This window comes from Chiroxiphia lanceolata, chromosome 14, assembly GCF_009829145.1.
Source record: "Chiroxiphia lanceolata isolate bChiLan1 chromosome 14, bChiLan1.pri, whole genome shotgun sequence".
Taxonomy (NCBI): Eukaryota; Metazoa; Chordata; class Aves; order Passeriformes; family Pipridae; genus Chiroxiphia; species Chiroxiphia lanceolata.
This window is the reverse complement of record NC_045650.1, coordinates 658,192-676,592: the sequence shown is the minus strand read 5'-3', so window position 1 is coordinate 676,592 and position 18,401 is coordinate 658,192. Positions and strand designations below refer to the sequence as shown.

Here is an 18,401-nt window from a genome sequence, read left to right as displayed (position 1 = left end):
CCCTGTTTCCTGTGCAAAGCTCCAGACTGCTCCCACCATTGTGACAGGAATGAGCGGGAATGTACCATGGCCCCATGGCTCCAGCTGAAGTTGAATTCTACTTTTATTTAGCACTGTCCTTATCAGAAAATGATAATAAAATTAAGAACTGGTGAAACTGCCAGCTCCCTGAACCATCTTGGTCTTACCATGCTCCTCTAATTTTTGGAAGCTTTTTACCATCACCCTCCTTTTAAATTTGGTATTCCAAGTCAGTACAGATTAATCATGAAAAACTTCATGTTCACTTGCTAGAGTAGCTGATACCACACTGGAAAATGGTTATGAAAAAAGTAATTTATTTTAATGTTCTTTATATACAAAGTAATTTCACATTACCAACATTTTGATGCTCTAATAGTACTATTTGTTATAATTAAGGAAAAAAGAGAACAAGAATGTAGTGCCTAAATGACTTAATGCTCCTAAATCTTGTTTGCAACAGTGACAGATATTTCAGAGGACACCTTGATGGAAATTAGTGAAGAAAGGCATCCTAAATTTCTAAACTGCTTTTGACAATGAAGGTATAAATTCCCAGATTTTCCTTTTGCAGACAGAAGTTATGCACATGCAATTGGCAGGCATGTTAGGAAGTATCTAGATTATTCTTGAGTACTGATTACCTACCAAATTCTGCTCAATATGGGAAAGATCAGCACTTCAGGAATTAAGACCCTCTTAAAAAATGCTGAGAGCTTACATCTAAGTAAAATATTTTGTTTGTTTTTTCTTCCAATAATTTGGATTCTCAGATTTTTTTAGTGCCACAATAGCTCATAAAACTGGAACAAATTTAAAATTGGTTGAATGCAATTATTGCATCTCTATCCATGGGCTCTGTTGTCTCATGAAATGCAGTCACTTTTTAAAATACCTACACTTTTTTTAAGGATTACTGCCCCCCTTTGCTCTTTCTTTTAGGATCCAAAATGAGTCTGACATGAATTTTCTTTGACCAAAAATGAATTTGGGCCAAGATTCACATTCCAGAACGCTTTCAAACACTACCAGTGAGATGGAAGAGTGTGTGTTTGTACCAGTGTGTGGAGCATTGGAAATCATACCTGTCAAAACCAAAACATTCCAAAAAGCTCATCCCTGACCTTTGCCCTTAACATGGAGTGAGTGCAACCACCAGGATCCAGGCTTTCCATCAAGTGGGTTGAAACACATGAGCCAGGTTTTCATTTGTCGAGATCCACGTGTGAAGTCCATGCAGGGAGCTCAGCACTTGGAGCCTGTGTGGGGCTCAGAGCAGCAGGAATGTTCCCCTCCCGGGGGCCAGGGGCAGTCCCTGGGGCACAGCTGCCCCAGCCCCGGGGGGTTCCTGGGGCAGGTTTGTGCTGTGTCAGTCTGCACTGCACTGCACTATCCCAAGGGGCTGTGTCTGCTCCCAGCTCTCCTGGTGCCTCCCTGGCCGGAGGACTCCTTGCCTTGTGGCACCACATCCTCTTCCAGAGTCTCCTGGCACAGTTGCACCGCCCTTGTGCTGTCCTGCAGACCCGGCTCTCGAGTTACTGTCCTTGAGGCCTGTGTCGTCCCTGCGGCAGTGCTCCGGGTGCTCCTGCTGGCAGGAGCCTCACTGCGAGGCCACGACCTGCTGCAGCCCCCCGGGGTGCTGCAACCCCCCATGGGGGAGCGGGGGGGGCGGGGGGGGCGCTGGGAACAGGGAACTGGGCATCTCGGAGTGAGTCCGTGGGTCAGGGACGGGCATGGGGCTCACAGAGCCAGAGTCACTCTGCAGGGAGCCCAGGCTGCTGCCCTCAAAGTGAGTCATTTTCTTCTTCATTAACTTTCTTTCCTTGGCTCTGCGGTTCTGGAACCAGATTTTCACCTGTAAAGGGGTAGAGGAAAGCTGTTTTCAGTTGCTGATAAAGGCATTTACTCACGGAATCACAGGGAACATCAGTGCCATGAGCACCAGTGAGAAAGGCTCACAGAGCTGTGTGCTTGTTTTTCATATTGGTAATCTTTCCTGGCTGGTAATGAAATATTTAGTAATGGCTTGATAAAAAGTGTTTTTCAGTGTTAGTTTAGAGGTATTTCTTTATGGAATGACCTTTGATTCATTTGATTTTATTTTTTCAAACAAAAATCTAACAGAACAGAATCTTGTGGGTCACAGTGATTGCCAAAAGGATCCAAGAGTATCATTGCATTGAAAACTATATGTCCTAGTCAGGGCAAGTCAAAATCTGTTCCTGGCCTATAAACTGAGGCACAAAACCTTTCCTGTTTGGATGCTGCACAGGAACTGGTGATCTCCAGTGTGTTAGCCAGTGCAAATGCACTTCTGAGCAGAGTTTCACCAGTGCACTACCCTTGGGACTCCATGGTAATTCAAAGTGTTGTATAAGCAGTGCCTTAACAGCTGAATGCCTTTTATTGCATTCACAGATGGAGCCAGAATGTGCTACTGCTTTTCACCACATCCCAGGGACACAGTTATCCTCAGGAAGAAAGGAAGGACCCATTGAAGAGTACATGGATTTTGGTTGGCGTGGAACAAGTGAGGAATGATGAAGTTGATGAGCAAACTAAAAATACATCAGTACTTGCTGAGGTTTGAAAGGGTGAATGTGAATCCCCAGCGTTGGATTTGAAGCAGTAAAAGCAGCTGTTTCTCCTGGAAGTGGCTCTGTATCATGTCTAGTCCGTGTAATAAGCTACCTCATTCAGGTACGTTGTGTTTTCTTGCTGGTGTTTCGATGGCAAAGGAAACACTTTTCAATTTTTCTTTTTCTTTGGGTTTACTATAACTTAAAGAAAAATCAATGATTTGCTGAGAAATACTGATCTGTTTAGATCTTCACTAGAATCTGGAAAGGGAAAGAGAATGATGATCAGAAAGGAGGTAAAACTGTAAGAGGAGATAACATCTGTGGCTGCCAGGTTGTGTTTTAAAACAAAACCACTGGTGAAGTCCACAAAACCTCTTAAGGAGTCTCTATGACAGCCTTGGTGCCTTGAGGCATTATTATGGTTTTACAGTTGAAGAATTCAATTACATGCAAAGCTTGTGTAAATTTGAACTAGGTCTCTTAAGTCCCAGGCTGTCATCTGAGATGTTTGGCAATTCATTTTGTCGTCTTAGTTCTGGAATATCATTTCAGTGCCAAACTGTTCCACCAAACCCATCTCAAGTGCTCTCAGATCTATTGCATTCTCATTGTGCCAAAATAATTCAGTTCTCCCATACATTTGCCAAAATGTATGAAAAGATGGGACAATCTAAAAACTAAACCAGCATTTATGAATTCCCCTCTGGCTTCAATGTTCTTATTTGCCTGTGAATTTAGGGATTTGTTCTGGTTTGTTGTTAAACTAGGGAAGCAGATCTGCAGCAGATCCAGAGAGAATCTTAGTGGACACCAGAGGGTCATACCAAATAAGTACAAGTAAGTTCAGATCTGTAATGTCAGACTAAAAACCAGCATGTCCAGTTGCATCAGTCTGACTTGTTCTTCACCTGCTTCCTTTCAGTATTCTTTTTTTTCCATATATCTCTTCCTCTGAAATCTGATTTTCTCTCTTCTTTCTTGTCCTCATCATCTCCTTTATTTCTGTATCCTTCCTATATTAACAATTTTGCCTTTTTTTTTTCTTAATTGGATATTGCATCTTTCTTTCCTTGTTTAAATGATTGTTCTTTGTCCTTCTGTGTTGAGTTATTCCTTCCAGTGTCCTGGATGGGATTTTGGCATAGGTAGGAAAAAAGCTTTTCCAGAAAATCCTTTCAGGTTTTAAGTGGAGGTTGGGATGGGACGGTGTTCAGTCATGTTCATCCCAGGGGGTTGTTTAATTTGTACTGAAGGGTAGTGGGGAGAATCTATCACATGCTTTTTTTTTAATCTTACCAGAGATGCAGGTTTCATGCATTCAAATTAATTTTGTGACATATTGCTAATGAAGAAGAGCAAATATGGCAAAAACTGTTGCCATATTTGGAAACATTTGAGGAAACACTCCAATACATGAAAAAGAAACATATCACATGGTTTTGTTACACCTCTTCAAATATACCAACAAAAGGGTTTATCAGGAATTACCACTAGGAAGTTTCAAGTAAATGTGATTGGCTGTTTACAGAAGCAAGGCCATAACTCTCAAAGTCAGCATAATGAAGTCAAGTTATTAATGTTTTGACAGCCAGCAAAAAGACACACAGTGTATTTTTTATACCCAGTTGAAATAATTGCAATTTTCAATAATTAAATACTTGCATTCAACAGCAGATTGAGAAATATTTCCTTCTCCGTTTCTGTGAGCTCTTCCAGGATGTGCTGGGTGAGACAGGTTCGAGTTGGATGGACAGTGCTACAGGTGGGTGGATTTTGGACTATCCCTGCTCAGCAGAGCCCATAAAACAATGGTGAGTCACAGGATTGTGCTTTAAGTTATCTTCTGGGAACAGAAGTGGGATTTGGAGGGAATGGTAGGAAATAGGGGCAGGAGAAAGGAGTAGTAAGTATGTAGGAATTATTTAACAAAAGGTAATAGGCAGCTAAAAACACAAACACCTTCAAGTGTCCTGAACATACCTGAGCTCATTATTCCCATTCTCCGCTCAGACTGACCTGGTTATGGAATTCCCACTGGCTTCAGCAGAACCAGGACTTCTGCTCTAGAAATGTCAGCAGAAATTTCTCCCTGTTCCCACTGCCCAGAGGGAAATCCAGGCAGGATTTGTGGTATTCCTTAGCTCCTGTTCCTCAGAGCAGGACTGTGTGTGCAGGTGGTGGTTGCATTTGCTGCAGAGGGAACCAGTCCCCTGTTTGGTTATAGGAGCACTGGCAGTTGTGTGTTCCTCACAGTACTCTCCTCTGCAGCAGAGATAAATTCAAAGGTAATCCTGGGTGGGGGATCCATGGGATCCATACTCTACCTGTCTCTCAGAAAGCCTTAGGTTTGCAGCCAGTTCAGACTTCCTCCTGATTGTGATGTATCTGTTGTAATGAAACTCCTTCTCTAGCTCTAATCTCTGATGATCTGTGTAAACCACTCGGTACTTCTCTCTTGTTCTTGTTTTACCTGTGTTGAAAGAAGAACACATTGTTTCAAGCTAAAATATTTTAATTTAAGTTACACAAAATATCTGTCTTTACATTTGCAAATATTGGTGGGTGTTTTAGGCCTGATTTCTATGCACTTACCCAGCGTGAATCCCTTGACTTGATCTTGATTTTCAACACAAGAGGTTCATACCATCAGATATCAGGTTTCCTCCTTAGTAAATGGATGATAAACTGCTTCTCATGCTCTTTATCACCCCTGTGTTATCATTGGGGAAAGGGAAGGTGTTCTGGCTAAGAAGAAGGAACCAGGAAAGCTGGGTTCTGTTCCCAGCTCTGATCCGAGCTTCCTACCCGGCGGTGAACTGCCCTTGTTTTTCTGTCCTGGAGCCCAAAGGCTGCTACCTGCTGCAGTGACTGGGAAGGACATTTTACTGCACAGAAAGTACTGAGAGCTTCCAAAGTCCCTCACTTGTTGTTGCTAGAAAAATTCCTACAACACTCTGGTTGTTCCTGCAGTTTGGAGGCTGTGTTTTCCCTTAGGGTCTGGCACCGTCTGTCCACAACCTGATAATAGCACGGGGAACAGTAACATAGATCTTTTAGATGACAGTTAATAAAAAATAGAAAAGGAAAGCAATAATCCTTCACAATGGGCAGAGAAGTGCAGCATCTGCTCTTTTGCAGGCAGCACTGCTGCCTCTGCTCAGCTGGGTGCAGCTGAGTGGAGCAGCTGGGGCTCAGCAGTGGCCAGGCCATTAAAAGGCAATGGAAATGACAGCAGGGAACACAGATGCAAGGCCCTGCAAGTTTATGGATTCCGTAGAGGGGAATTTCAGAGGACAGGATGTGTGGCTGCAGTGGAAGAGAACTGAGAATGGGAGAGGCTGCTGGTGCTCCCTTTCTCACCCCCCTTTCCCCTGTGGTTAACGCTCACATCAGGCAGTCCATGGATTGGAGATCAGCACCTGCTCAAAACCAAGGCCTGAGCCCTGGCCTGAGGTCATCCACATATTTGACAGATTGGATCATGTTGTGTTGGGACCAGTGTTACCATCTCTGCTAACCACAGCCTGACCAGTGTTTGGTGCTTGCTTGTCTGTCTCTATATGGGCATTCCTCTACATGGACGGATTTAGGCTGTCCATTGTCTGGGACAGGGAATGCACTTCCACTTTTGCCATGTGTGCCACTGTGGTGCTGTGGGTTGTGAATTGTGTCCCCAGTGGTCACTGTAGTGGGTCCAGGTTCTCTCAGATGATGCACAGAACTGGAGGTGTCCTGTGCCTTCTGCCTGTACCCGCCTGCTGTTTCTGCAGACCTGGGGTGGCTTCACACAGCAACTCCTGTTTGCTTACAGAACTTCTTCTGAAGAGATTATGTGGATACTTAACTCCTCAAAAAGAGATTCCACAAACTCCTATTAATTGCTCTAAGAGAAGTTAATTTTGAATGGAGTGAAATAAATTCTGAGGCACTGAGTTGGTAAAGTGTCAGTTTCTGAGTAGATCCCAAAGGCACATGGCCCAGAGCACCCAGTTTCCCTGGCAGGAGAGAGGAGCTGGAGGGTCATCTACCAGTGGTGCTAAAGGCCTCCTTCTTCCCTAGCCCCTCCTTCCCATCCCACTTGCATTTGAAGTTTAAGTGGCACCCAAAGTTCAGAATTCAGGGTACAAAACTACAGCAGAGTCTTGGAGTGCTTTATCCCCTAATTCCTGATTTGGGTTTAAGTTTTTCCCCATCTGTGGAGGGAGATGTGATGTCTCATCGGTTTTAAGGGCTGAACATGTTTAAAATCAGCATTGCCTTCCACTTGCTGTGCTCTCTGTGTGGACATGGTTGAGAGCCACATCACTTCTGTCTCTTATAGCTTTTGACAGTCAGTACTTTCCTACTTGTAGGGATTTTTGGCTCCCCAGCCTACTGCGTGCATTGGAAGGGTCTTCACGCTCTGCTACTCTTTGTACTGTTTGGAGAGATCCCAGATGCAGAGTTGTTGAGCACAGGAAGCCCTGGGCAGTGCCATGCTGTAAACAAACACTGTTCCACCTCGGTTGGAGATGGTTCTGGTTCCCCTAAGGACAGGGTTTCTCCAGGACTCTCCCCAGGCTTGTAGAACATCCGATTTCAGCTCCCACGTTCCGCCCTGGGAGAGCAGCATTCATTAATAGCGCCTTTACAACACTGTGGGCACTGCCCAACTCTGCTGAGGGCCATCAGCCTCAGTACTCGGAATATTTCAGTAGGGGAAAGAGGGTGTTTGTTCCTAACGCTGGGGGCTCTGCTAAATCCATGCAGCCAAACCACCTGGAGTCAATCTGTTGCCTCCCCTGGGAAGATTCTGTTGGGCTGGGGACAACACATGGGACATTCTCATTTCAGCAGCATTTCTGTCAGTGCAAAGCTGCAGTGAAAGCAGGATTAGCCCAATTCCCTTTACACCGATAATCAACTGAAAAGTGATGTTAATTTTACAACATTAGGGTAAGAATTTTAGAGTCTCTAAGGAGCAGCAGTTACTCAGTTCAGTCCACATAAATCCCAGGACATTTGTTTTTGTTCACTCCAAGTGTAAATTGTTTGTTTAACATATGGTCACCTGTGGTGCTTTAATGCCTCACTTAATATTTTTAAACTTTTGATCTCTCTAGCTGCTGGTTTGGTTCAGAGATTTTTTTTCCCTCTCCAAATGAGAATTTGGGGTCATTCTATGGGACAAAATGTTTAACATGTTTCCTTTGTGTCGTTAACACGGACTACACAAAAGAGCAACAAGGTGATCTTATCTTGATCTCTATTCTCATTCAGAAGCCACAGACAAATATCAAATGTTCTTCTATTGCCAAAACAAGGTGGTAAACGTCAAGATAAACCTTCCTGTTTCTGGTTTTAAGTGCTTAAACCCTTGTTATCTGACTAGAAGGGGGTTGTGAGGTTGTTTTATTTGTTTTTAAACTGGAGAAGAAATTAAATGTACAAGGAAAACAGAACTTTTTCCTGTAAAATCTTTCATTTTTGTATTAGTAGCTCCCAGAGGTTTTTTTTTTTTAGTAGAAATGATAATATCTGGTTTCTTTTTGAAGGAAGTTTGGGAGCTTTGACATCTAATTTCTTTCTTTAAAGTAAGTTAGGAAAATAAAAAGTAGAAAAGCAAAAGGAAGGAAATTCTGAGAAATGCTCTGAGAAAAATGTTCTGATTTGTCACATAAATCTTATCTTTATTAATTTGATTTTTTGTTTGTTTGTTTGTTCAGAGTAATACCCTCTGTGAGAGACAACAGGCAGTGGGAGCTGAGATCTGCCAGGGTCTCCTGAGAAGACACTTTCAGTTCTGGCAGAGCCCTGTTTTAGTCTGTTGGGCCTTTACTCCCACTGAGGGCAGAGAGAGTCTCCCTGATGCCTTTGTTGGATGCTGGTCTGGAATTAGTCTGCACATGGCCTTTCCTTTTGAAGGCAAAGTACACTTTTATTTGCCAAAGTTAATAAACAGCAGCATCAGAACCTATCCCTGAACAGTCTGAGACTTTAACCTCTCCATTCCATCTGTTGGATGGAATGGATCCACTCCGCTGCCTTCTGAGCCAAAGCCTGCAGCCTGAGTTTATTTAGTGATGCCTTTTATTTCAAGAAGTATGAACTGAGTAAAACTTGAGGGAGAACTAATGGATTCACCCCAGAGACAGCAGAAGGATGTTCTTCACTTCTCAGACTTCTTTAAGAGGTAATGGCAGAGTTTAATGATGCAATGATAAAAGTTACTGTATTGATCCCATTCTTTAGTCAGATCCTGCATATTTTACTCACTTTGGTGGGTGAAGCTGCAAACATTTAGATTGGTAGGATCTTAATGAATCTTTTGTTGGTGCCAGGTTAAAATCATAATCAGCAACATGGTGTCAGTTCCATTGGAAACACGTTCTGCCGTGGACAATTATCCTGGGGAATTGCAAGTTGGTTGCAGAGGTTAATAGTGGTTGGGTGGAAGAGAAATGAAACAAAAGAGCTTTGAAGCAACTACCTTTGCAATCTGCTTGCCTTTGTCCTGGGGAAGTGGATTTCCTGGCTTTAATGAGCTGGTTAAGGAGAGTGAGTTTTGTCCAAAACCTCTGACTACTGAGAAATGCCTCTGGACCAGCAAAAAATGGGACATTTCAGACTCAGAAAGCTTTTAGTAAGATACAGTTTAACAATCCTGTTCTATCACACCCACCATGGCAATTTTTGTGACTGGCCAAGTTTTGGGTTGGGGGAAGGGAACAGCTTTCCCATTGGTCATAAAATTCACAGAGCATTTCTTCTGAAGACAATAAAGCTGGGAGAAGGCCTCTTTATTTGCTGTGAAAATCAGCACCCTTTCCGGCAATATAACTCCTGAAGAAAGGAGGGAGAAGGAAGAGACAAGGCTGCATATCAAAGCAAAGTGAAGTGTTAAAAGGGTCTGCTGCCTCAATATGACAGATAGGCCTCAAACCTCAGACAATGTAGGCCAGGAAAGGAAAAAAAACCCCACCATCGGACCTCACAACTAGTTTACAAAGCAAAATAAATTAGCATTAGAACCAGCCTGGCTCCTCTTTCAGAGCCTCCTCTCTAACTTTTCAGAAATATTCTTCATCTACTGAAACCAGCATTGTTCATAAAGTCCAGGAGCTGCCTGAGGATGTCACAGTACAGAATAGTGTGGGATTGCTGTGGGATTACAGCTCAGCTCCAGGGTTTTGTTTCAGGGAAGGAATGTCTGTGCTTGGTGGCTGGAATTACCTTAAATCAGCTGGAAACGGGGAACAGCTTTCTGGCCTGCGGATGGGCTCAGTTCAAACCTGCACCTCTCTGTTAGCTTCAGTGTTAAGAAACTAATGTTAATTTTTGAGCTTATAAAGATACGACTGTCAGAGATCAGGCCCCAGAGATTTGTTTAGACTATCTCTAACTCTTTATGTACCTTTAAAAGTGCAGGAAAGTAAAGGGCAGATTTCCCCAGTGTAATTTCACTGCCTCAGTTGAAGTTGTGAAGCAAAAAAATTTAAAGTAAGTTTTGAAGACAGATATTGTGCTGCACACCATGTTCTTAAAGTTAAATTAATAAACCCCCCAAAACCACATTGCCATTGTATTAGAAATGTTCCATGGACTCGGTCCTGTGTAATGTGAGTATAATATTCCTGCCAGAATCTTGGTGTGCTGAGTAGGTGTCCTGGTCCCAGGCATTACTGCAAAGTTAACTGCAGAAAGAACATGGTGAAATGCTGTTGTTTGATTTTCTGCTGTGTCTTATTCCTTGTTCTTGTCATACATGTTCAGGTTATTCATGCTGAAAAGAACAGAGCAGGATCATAGGATTGGAATTTTTCAACAACTTGGAGTTCCCCTTCTGTTTTTCAATTTTGAACATGTTCTGCTATTCGAAATAAAGCTCATGGCCAATTCTGTCCTTGCCCTTGCTAGTGTGAACTTTTCTAATACTCTTCACCCTACAGAAGTGAGTCCAAAGCAGAGCTGTTTTTATCCCCTTTAAGCAGTGACGGGACAGGCTGCACTGTGTGGATCCTGTTTGCAGATGAACACGACCTCCGGAAAATGGAGGTGCATTTCTGAGGGGCAAATCAGGGGAAATCCACTGCCAGTGACTCTACAGACTAAAAGGCAAGTGAGTAACTGAATTTTCTTTCCAAGTGTTCTGTGTTCTTTAGGCCTTCAGCATTTTCACAGGATCACACAATCTGCTGAGTTGGAAGGGACCCAAAAGGATCATGGAGTTCATTTTGCAGGAACGGCTTCTAAAGAGGTTTGTTCCCTTTCCTTAGATTTGAGGGGATATAACTTCTTCCTTCAGAGACTAAATGCACATTTACAGTGCATTTGGTCCTGATGCTCTCAGCACTCTCAGCAGCAGCAGAAGAATTGCCCTTATGTCTTCAGAGTAAGCTTTTATGAAGAAGAATGATAGGAGGAGAGCTATCATCTACAGGAAGGCTCTGCTCATAATTATTCACCTGCTTCAAAACTTGTCCCCTCCCTGTTTTGTGGTAACATTAGTACAGATCCTAAGATGTACTTTCAGATTCAGAGCAAACTCTCCTTGGCTGGCACTGCCTGGGAGTTCCCTGCTCACACTCGGTGTTTTGGGCACACTTTGACCACAGGTGTGTGTTGTGATCTCACACAGCCAGAAAGCCAACTCTGCTCCGTGGGGAGCCACGACACACCTCCGTAAAAATATTGGAATCAACAGGAGGAGATTTGTGACTTGTTCTGAGATGGTTTTATTCTACCTTCTGCAAAGAATTTGCTGCTGTAATTATGTCACATGTGTGTGTGTGGAATTTGCCACCTCGGATTTGTAGCTGTGCCCTTGTTCTGTTCTCGGTTACAGTTGCTCCTTGGCTTGCTGCCTCTCCAAATAGGGGTTGAGGACAGTGAGCAGGAGCAGCGTAAGGGTTAGAGAAGGGTCTTTTCTATCAGTGTTCTTGGTTTGGAAAATACTCATTAGTCAGTGTTTATTAGTCAGTGTTTCCTTCTTCAGGAGTCCTGAGTACACGTTTGCCTCTCTCCTGTGTCCTGGACACCCTCCAGTGCAGTGATACGACGTTGAACTCTGTGTGCACTGAATTTAGGAGCAAGTCCCAGTCCTTCCAGCTCCAAAGCTGCAGGGACAGGCACTCAGACATCCTTCAGCCAGAGAGAGAATGATGCATGAAGCCTCAGTAGGTCTTCTCTGCAGGAATGCATTTCAGTAACACTAAACAGGGTGATGGTCTCACATTAAATACTGAGATCTTCCAGAGGTTTCATGTAGCAAAGCCTCATAAGCTTCACTTAACACCAGCTGAAGACATAGTATCTTCAATTTACATTAGATGTTATTTTTAAAGTTACTGAGTAAGACTTGAAATCATTTCTCCCTTTGTTGCAGGTTAGCTGTGTAGATACCAGGGTATCAAAGGGCCTGTAGGACATGAGGCATTGGTGGAAATTGGAATGAAGTGTTTTGTTTGTCATCTCTATGGACATGAGGCCACAAAGCACCAGGACAAGAAGCTGACCATGGAATCTCTGGAGCTGGAAATGCCACAGACTCAGTGCCTTGTTTCTGTAGCTGCCACGCGTTACACTGCTCAAAGTAAGTTACCTTTGGAATGAATCTCTCCCGGTCTAAAGGGATAAGATTACAGGAACACTTCTTGCCCACTTCCAAGAATATCTTGCAAAAATCACTTGCCTTAATAGTTATTGTTTCCACAGTTATTCCAGTGCAATAATATTGATAACTAGTGTAATGAATAAATAATAAAATTAACCTGTCTAGATAATTTCTGTTCTGAATCACCTCAGGTAAGTCTGAGCCTGTGTTCTCATCTTTAAGAACAGTGGTTCCTATCTATTGCACAGGGAATAAGGGAAGCCCAATAAATAACAGCAGTGATTCCTTGACTCCTGCCTACACTGGCTCTACTGACAATTCCTGAAGTTTTGCGAAGAGACAGAAGGATAATGCTTCAGTGGACACGTACAGCTTAAGAATGGGGAAAAGCAATGGATTCCATCCAAGAAGACCCAGCAAGCAACACTGGTCCTTGCAGTTGGCTGGTCACACACCTGCGGTCACCTGCAACACCTGCGTGCACAGAACCCAAACTCAGAGTGTGACATTCTCCAGCTGACATTGTTGGAAGGGGAAGTATTTAAAATTACTTAGTTTTTGGAAAACTGAGAACAATGGTGCCCTTGCTTTTAAACAGAGGAAAAGGAGTGAAAGCACAAAAAGGAACCACTTCCAGTAAAAGAGATTTATTGGCACCGAGCCTTCTTGGCCTAGCAGAGAAAAATATATATAAGAGGGAAAGAAACAGCAATTAGAATTCCCAGTCTGGAGTTGTCCCTAAAGCAGGACATAATAGTTATTAAATGAATGGCCAGGCCCCCACCAGCTTCAGAGGGCCTTACATGGCCCATGGGCATTTGGGACGCTGATTCCTCCTGTCATAAAGACACTCGTGTCAGACTGTTCCAGGAGGGAGACACTCCCAGCTCTTCCTGGGAATGCTGTGACCCTTGCAGACTTGAAATTTGAAAAGTTAGAAAGTTCTAAATGTACTACTCAGGCAGGCAGTTGGAAGGGGCTACTGTCTGTAACACATACACATAAAATATCAATCTATCTCACTAAGTCCCCACTATCAAAGGGACACATAGACAGAACAAATCAGGTCTTGCTCTCAAAGGCTGCAGCTGGAATCCACAAGAGCATGGGGCAGGTAGGGAAAGAAGAGATGAGCAGTGGATTATTGAAGCAAAGTTTCTGCTGTCTGTAAATCAGACAGTTAGTGAGCAATTTCATTGCCCTTGGAAGGGCTACCCAAAAGCAGGCTGTACGGTTTTACAAAACAGGTCCTCTTTTGTTTTGTCTTGTATTCAGTGAAGAAAAAATATGATTTAAAATCACTTACTTTTTTTCCCCCCCCAAAAAAATTCTTATTCTCCTGAGGTAACAACCTATTCTGATTGGCCTACTGACTTCTGTGGAATCTCTGTGAACTGAAGTTGTGTTCAGCAGGGGTCGAGGATGGAATCTGTCCATACATATAAATTAGAGGCATTATTGTAATATAGACTATTTTTCTAGACACTTGCATTCGCTTCTCTAATTATGGTTTCAGTATGGCTTTTCCACCAGAGATTGATTCAGTACTTGCTTTGCAGACTATTATTTACAGGCATGTGTGGAGCAGAGCTGGGGCTGAAGGGAGGGCTGAAAGGGAAGGGACCTTCCAGGGATGGAACATTGGAATACTGGGAGCATCTCTGGAGGGGAGGAAACTGAGCATCCTTAATTCTTACTGATCCCAGTGCATGGCAGAGCTGCTCAGCACCTTGGAGGATCAAATACTTTCATAAAACAGACTGTGCCTCTGTGCTTTTCACGCAGTTCCCCTCTTTTTCTATCCTTCTCCCTTTCTTGTTTTCATAATTTTTTCGTATAATACAAGGTACAGGGTTTTTTTTTACAGAGGCTCAATATTTACCTTTTGTTCTCTTGTTCTCCTCCAAATCAACAGGACCTTTCCCTCATGTCCACAGCTATTTTTCCTGGTTAAATACGATGAAGGATGTACTCATTGACTGTTACACATCAGAGACTGATCTGTGGCTGCAATAACTGACTGTGTTCCCATGGATCTTGGTATTCCTCACATTCTGAGAGCTGCTACTCCAAAGTGAAGCCAACTTTTCTTATCATCCCTATTTTTAAAGCACGGGCTCATTGTTGATCTGGCAGATTTCATTCCAGTGCTCTGAGGTTTAGAGAGGCTGTTTCTAATACAAAGCCTTATTGCCACCCCCCTGCTGTACATGTTTCACTTGAACTTTTCATAAGCACTGCAAAACTTGAGGGAAGTAAGCAAAGCGTAGGTGGTGCTGAAGTCCAATACTTCGGTCATGATCCGTTTCTGCAGACAAGCTGCTTCACTCCCGTCTATAGGGGGAATCTATTTCCATCTATAATCTCCTATTGAAAGCAATTATTTGATATCACAAACTTTTTAAACACATCTGAAGTGAGAAGTGAAAGGCTTTTTCATTTCCCGCAGCATTAGAGGTCAAGGAAGAAACGTAAGAATCAGTCAAGTGATTGAGTGATCGACCCAATATTTAGCACGAGGATCCCTCAGAGCAATAAGGACCTTTGTTCATCTGTGTGACTCCCTCTGAAAGGGGAACCTGGCAAACCCCCCAGCAAGCGAGACCTCTCCTCAGCATCACCCCCAGTGCCCTCGTTCGTACCTGTGGAGGTGGCTTGCACGGTTTTCCTCATCCACTCGTAGGAGCTGTGCCTGTGGCTGCTGGGGGAGCAGTGCTGGGCACTGCCGGGCTCTGCGGGAGGAGCCCCCCCGGCCCCGGGCTGCAGGGAGCTGTACTCGGCGGGGCTGTAGGAGCCCGGGGCGGGGGACGGGGCGCTGAGCTGGGCAGTGCCCGCGCCGGAGGGGCCCGGCCCGTACGCGTTCCAGTCCTCCCTCTGCGGGCCATAGTGGGAGCCCCAGGGCCCCGGCGGCTGCCCGTGGGTGTCCAGGGCTGGCACGGGGTGGTATCCCATGTACTCGGGGTAGGGGGGCGCGGACACGAAGCCCTGCCCTGGCAGGGTGCTGCCGGTGCACCGGGCAGAGCCTGGGTACATGCTGCTCTCCTGCTCCAAAAGGTAGCTCACGTACATGGTGCTCAGAACCCGGCTCTGTCCTGCCGGGACATCCTGCTCCTCGCAGGGCTCGTTTGATCTCCCTTCCCCTCCTCTTTCTTTCTCTCTTTTCTAGCCTTGCCTGGCTCTATAAATGACTCACGCTAGCCCTGATGTCCCTTTACTACACATGATTAACAATGGTTTTACCAGGTGCTGGTGGTAACAGTTTACTAAGGCCCTGCCTGATGTCACAGATAACTGCCTGCCCCAAAATTACATTTGCATTCAAATGAAGGGCTGCCCATGCAGGCAACCCCACCTTGCTGCGAGTTCCAGTGCTTCCTTTCTCACAGCTCTCTATGGATTGCCAGCCCCGTCCTATACTTGCAGAAAGGAGTCTGAAATCTCGTGCTCTTCAAGCAGAGCTGTGTCCATAGCTACCCATAACTGTTGAGACAGTAGAGGCAGCATCTCTCTTGAACCGTGCATGCCAGAATCTAACTTCAGGCACCAGCTTATAGTCACTTAAAGCCTGGTTTCTGCCTGTCCAGTAGTAGTTCTGTCAGAGTGTGCTGTATTATTTTTTTAAACTAAACCCAAAGGACCAGTTCAGTCTTTAACTGGAGCTCTTACATCGTTTCTCATATGAACCCCCTTCTTGACTTCAGCTCTTAGTCTGTGTGGGAGAGCACTTAGAAACCGCAGTAATCCTGCTGATTTTAACATTACAAAGGATATACAAGAAGTCTCGTAGTCATTTTGAGCATTTGTTCATACGAATAGTCTTGTTGATGTTAGCGAGCCGATTCATGAGCTGGCTGCTTGCCACGGTGATTGAAGTTCCTCGGTTCTAACTTACAATGGAAACAGAATCTGTTATTGAGAGAATGCAAAATTTGTCACTTTCCCTATGCTCGTGTCTTGTTTGTGATATTGAAATAAGTGGTATCTTCCCCTGAAGGTTTTTCTGTTCTCATTGCTGTGCTTGTTCACAATAAGGAGCACCTTTTCTTTAGAAAGATGGGAGCAAATTAGAGCTTTTTAGCTCAGAAAAGCAGTTTCCAACTTTCAGGAGCAATCTTATGTAAGTAACAAATCCCTACGAGATCATCTGTAACCAGGAGCAAGGAGAGAAAGTGTGGATTTCTTCTTTTTAAGTGAGATAGATACCTCAGCATTGTCTCTTAATGGGACTTCACCCTGTTTTCATTCCTGTTCCTTTAATGATGTGATACTTAATTGCACCTTTATTCATGATCCAACTTGTTAAAGGGATTTTTCCCTTAAACAGGTGCAAAGTATAATGAGTTTTTCTTTGTTCAGAGGTGTATTTTTTCTCTGAGAGTCTTTTGCACATCAATGCCGTTTAAACTTAGAGGTTCTCGGGAAGAGAGAATTACTTTGCACACCTGACAACACCGATGTTTCCTTCAGTGAGAGAAAGGTGTCCTCGGGCTGAATTCACAACATGGGTGGGGGAAAAGGCTTTTCTGACTGAGAATTCCAGAGTTAGGTGCAGAAGCACAGCCACCTTCTCTGAGTATTTAAGATTTTCCTACTGTGCACGTTGCTGAAACGTTTGCATCTGGAGTTTTCGGAGGCCGATGTTTTGCTGGTGTAATTGCTGAAAGGTATTTTAAAAATCATTAGGTGGAGGGAAGTTGGCAGAAATGGTTTCTTCTGCTTGCATATGTGAGCTTTTTGGGTTGCAATTCACACTTCTGTCCCAGCTGGTCACTTGGAATGACCAAGCAGAGTGGCTGGTACAGCCTCCCCAAATCCAGGGAAGTCACTGCTCAGTGCATCATGGATCTGAACTGCACAATTCTCCTGTAGCAGCAAAATAAATCAGTTATTAATTAGGAATGAGCTGGCTCTAGACAAGTGTCTGCAGTTACCAGTGCAGTGTGATTTCAATGTTCGGGTTTTTAGCCAGTGTTTCCCTCCCTGTCCCAATCGCTCAGAGCACTGTGGTTGCTTGGTAGCTCTCAAGTTTAGACTGCATTGAAATAGTTACAAAGAAAGATGCTTTACAGCTTTTTGTTGTAACTTGATTTCATTTCCTTTCCTCTTCTTCAAAACTGTTGGAAATTGTCCTTGTAGGCATTTCAGTGCCTCTCCTGATGCAGGTATACCAATAAATCAGCCAGAGGAAGGGGCAGCCTTTGCTCCTTTTCAGCAGCATTAGCTGTGGCCCTCCAGCTGTTTGGAAAAGGTTCCAATTATGTTCATTCAACAAAACTTTCCCCGCAGGCTTTTTCTACCTGATACACCACAGCACAGGGCTCTGCAGAAGGGCTGGGTCTCCCTGCATCCTTTGGATCGGTGCTCAGGAGTGTTGGATACACCAGGCAGGGATTCATTCTCTACCCATTGTTACCTGAGAAACATCTGGATCAGGTTTTTCATAGTGGTATAACTTGGCTGAAGAAGCTGCTGAAAGTAGTAAAATAGTGATTATTCATATGGATTAGAAAAAATGACATAAAAATCCCTTTTGATATTTTCAGCTGATACAGGTATATAATGACATGGCAGAGACTCTTTTCCTCGATCTGTGCTGCCTAAAGAAAGTACTTTACAGTCTCTGATCGTTAAAGTAACAATACCTTACCCCTCTGGCCACATGCTGTGCCCACTAAGCAGGAAACTGCTTCCTTTGGCTTCCCCAGTACCCTAAGTTGGTCTGATTTCAGCAGGGCTGTATTTCGGGTTTGCTTAGTCCAAGTTTTTCTAATTTATACCATTTAAATCTAACCTATTAGTTAAACCACAGTCATTAGACTGAAGTGTTCTTTACCTACTGGGGCTGTGTGAATAATCACATGCTGACATGTTGCTTTTAAAATGAAACATTTTCAAAATTGCTCAAACACAAAGTGTAAAGGAATTGGGATTTGGGTTGCTTTTCATACTTTCTAGGAGGAATATGTGTTAGTGACAGGTGTCCTGTTGAGAAGATCAGTCGGGTATAAATCTGCCATCCTGCAGTCAAAAAACCCACAAACCCTGAAGTTTCTCCACTCTGTTATTACATCTGTAAAGTGTTTGTACACAGAAATTTAAGTGTACAGTGCTTGGAGCTACTTATTTTGGTGAATAAAGCTGAAAGTCTGTTAGAAGACAGCAATACAGTGCATTTATGTGTGAAAAAGCCCAGTTCCCTTCCCACA

At 43.8% G+C, this 18,401-nt stretch overlaps 1 protein-coding gene and 1 long non-coding RNA gene across 2 annotated transcripts; one reads left to right on the top strand and one right to left on the bottom strand.

The window, feature by feature from the left end:
• Nucleotides 1-1,621: 1,621 nt before the first annotated feature.
• Nucleotides 1,622-15,399, bottom strand: LOC116793954 (homeobox protein CDX-4-like). Its single transcript, XM_032702213.1, has 3 exons — nucleotides 14,838-15,399; nucleotides 4,928-5,073; nucleotides 1,622-1,876 (listed from the first exon to the last, which is right to left on the bottom strand). The coding sequence occupies exons 1-3, from the start codon at nucleotides 15,262-15,264 to the stop codon at nucleotides 1,622-1,624; spliced, it is 828 nt and encodes a 275-aa protein (XP_032558104.1). The 5' UTR covers nucleotides 15,265-15,399.
• On the top strand, nucleotides 4,288-17,244 carry LOC116793955. Its single transcript, XR_004359653.1, has 5 exons — nucleotides 4,288-4,365; nucleotides 8,309-8,775; nucleotides 10,728-10,839; nucleotides 11,968-12,174; nucleotides 14,111-17,244. It is a non-coding gene; the product is annotated as an uncharacterized LOC116793955 (long non-coding RNA).
• The last annotated feature ends 1,157 nt before the right edge of the window (nucleotides 17,245-18,401 follow it).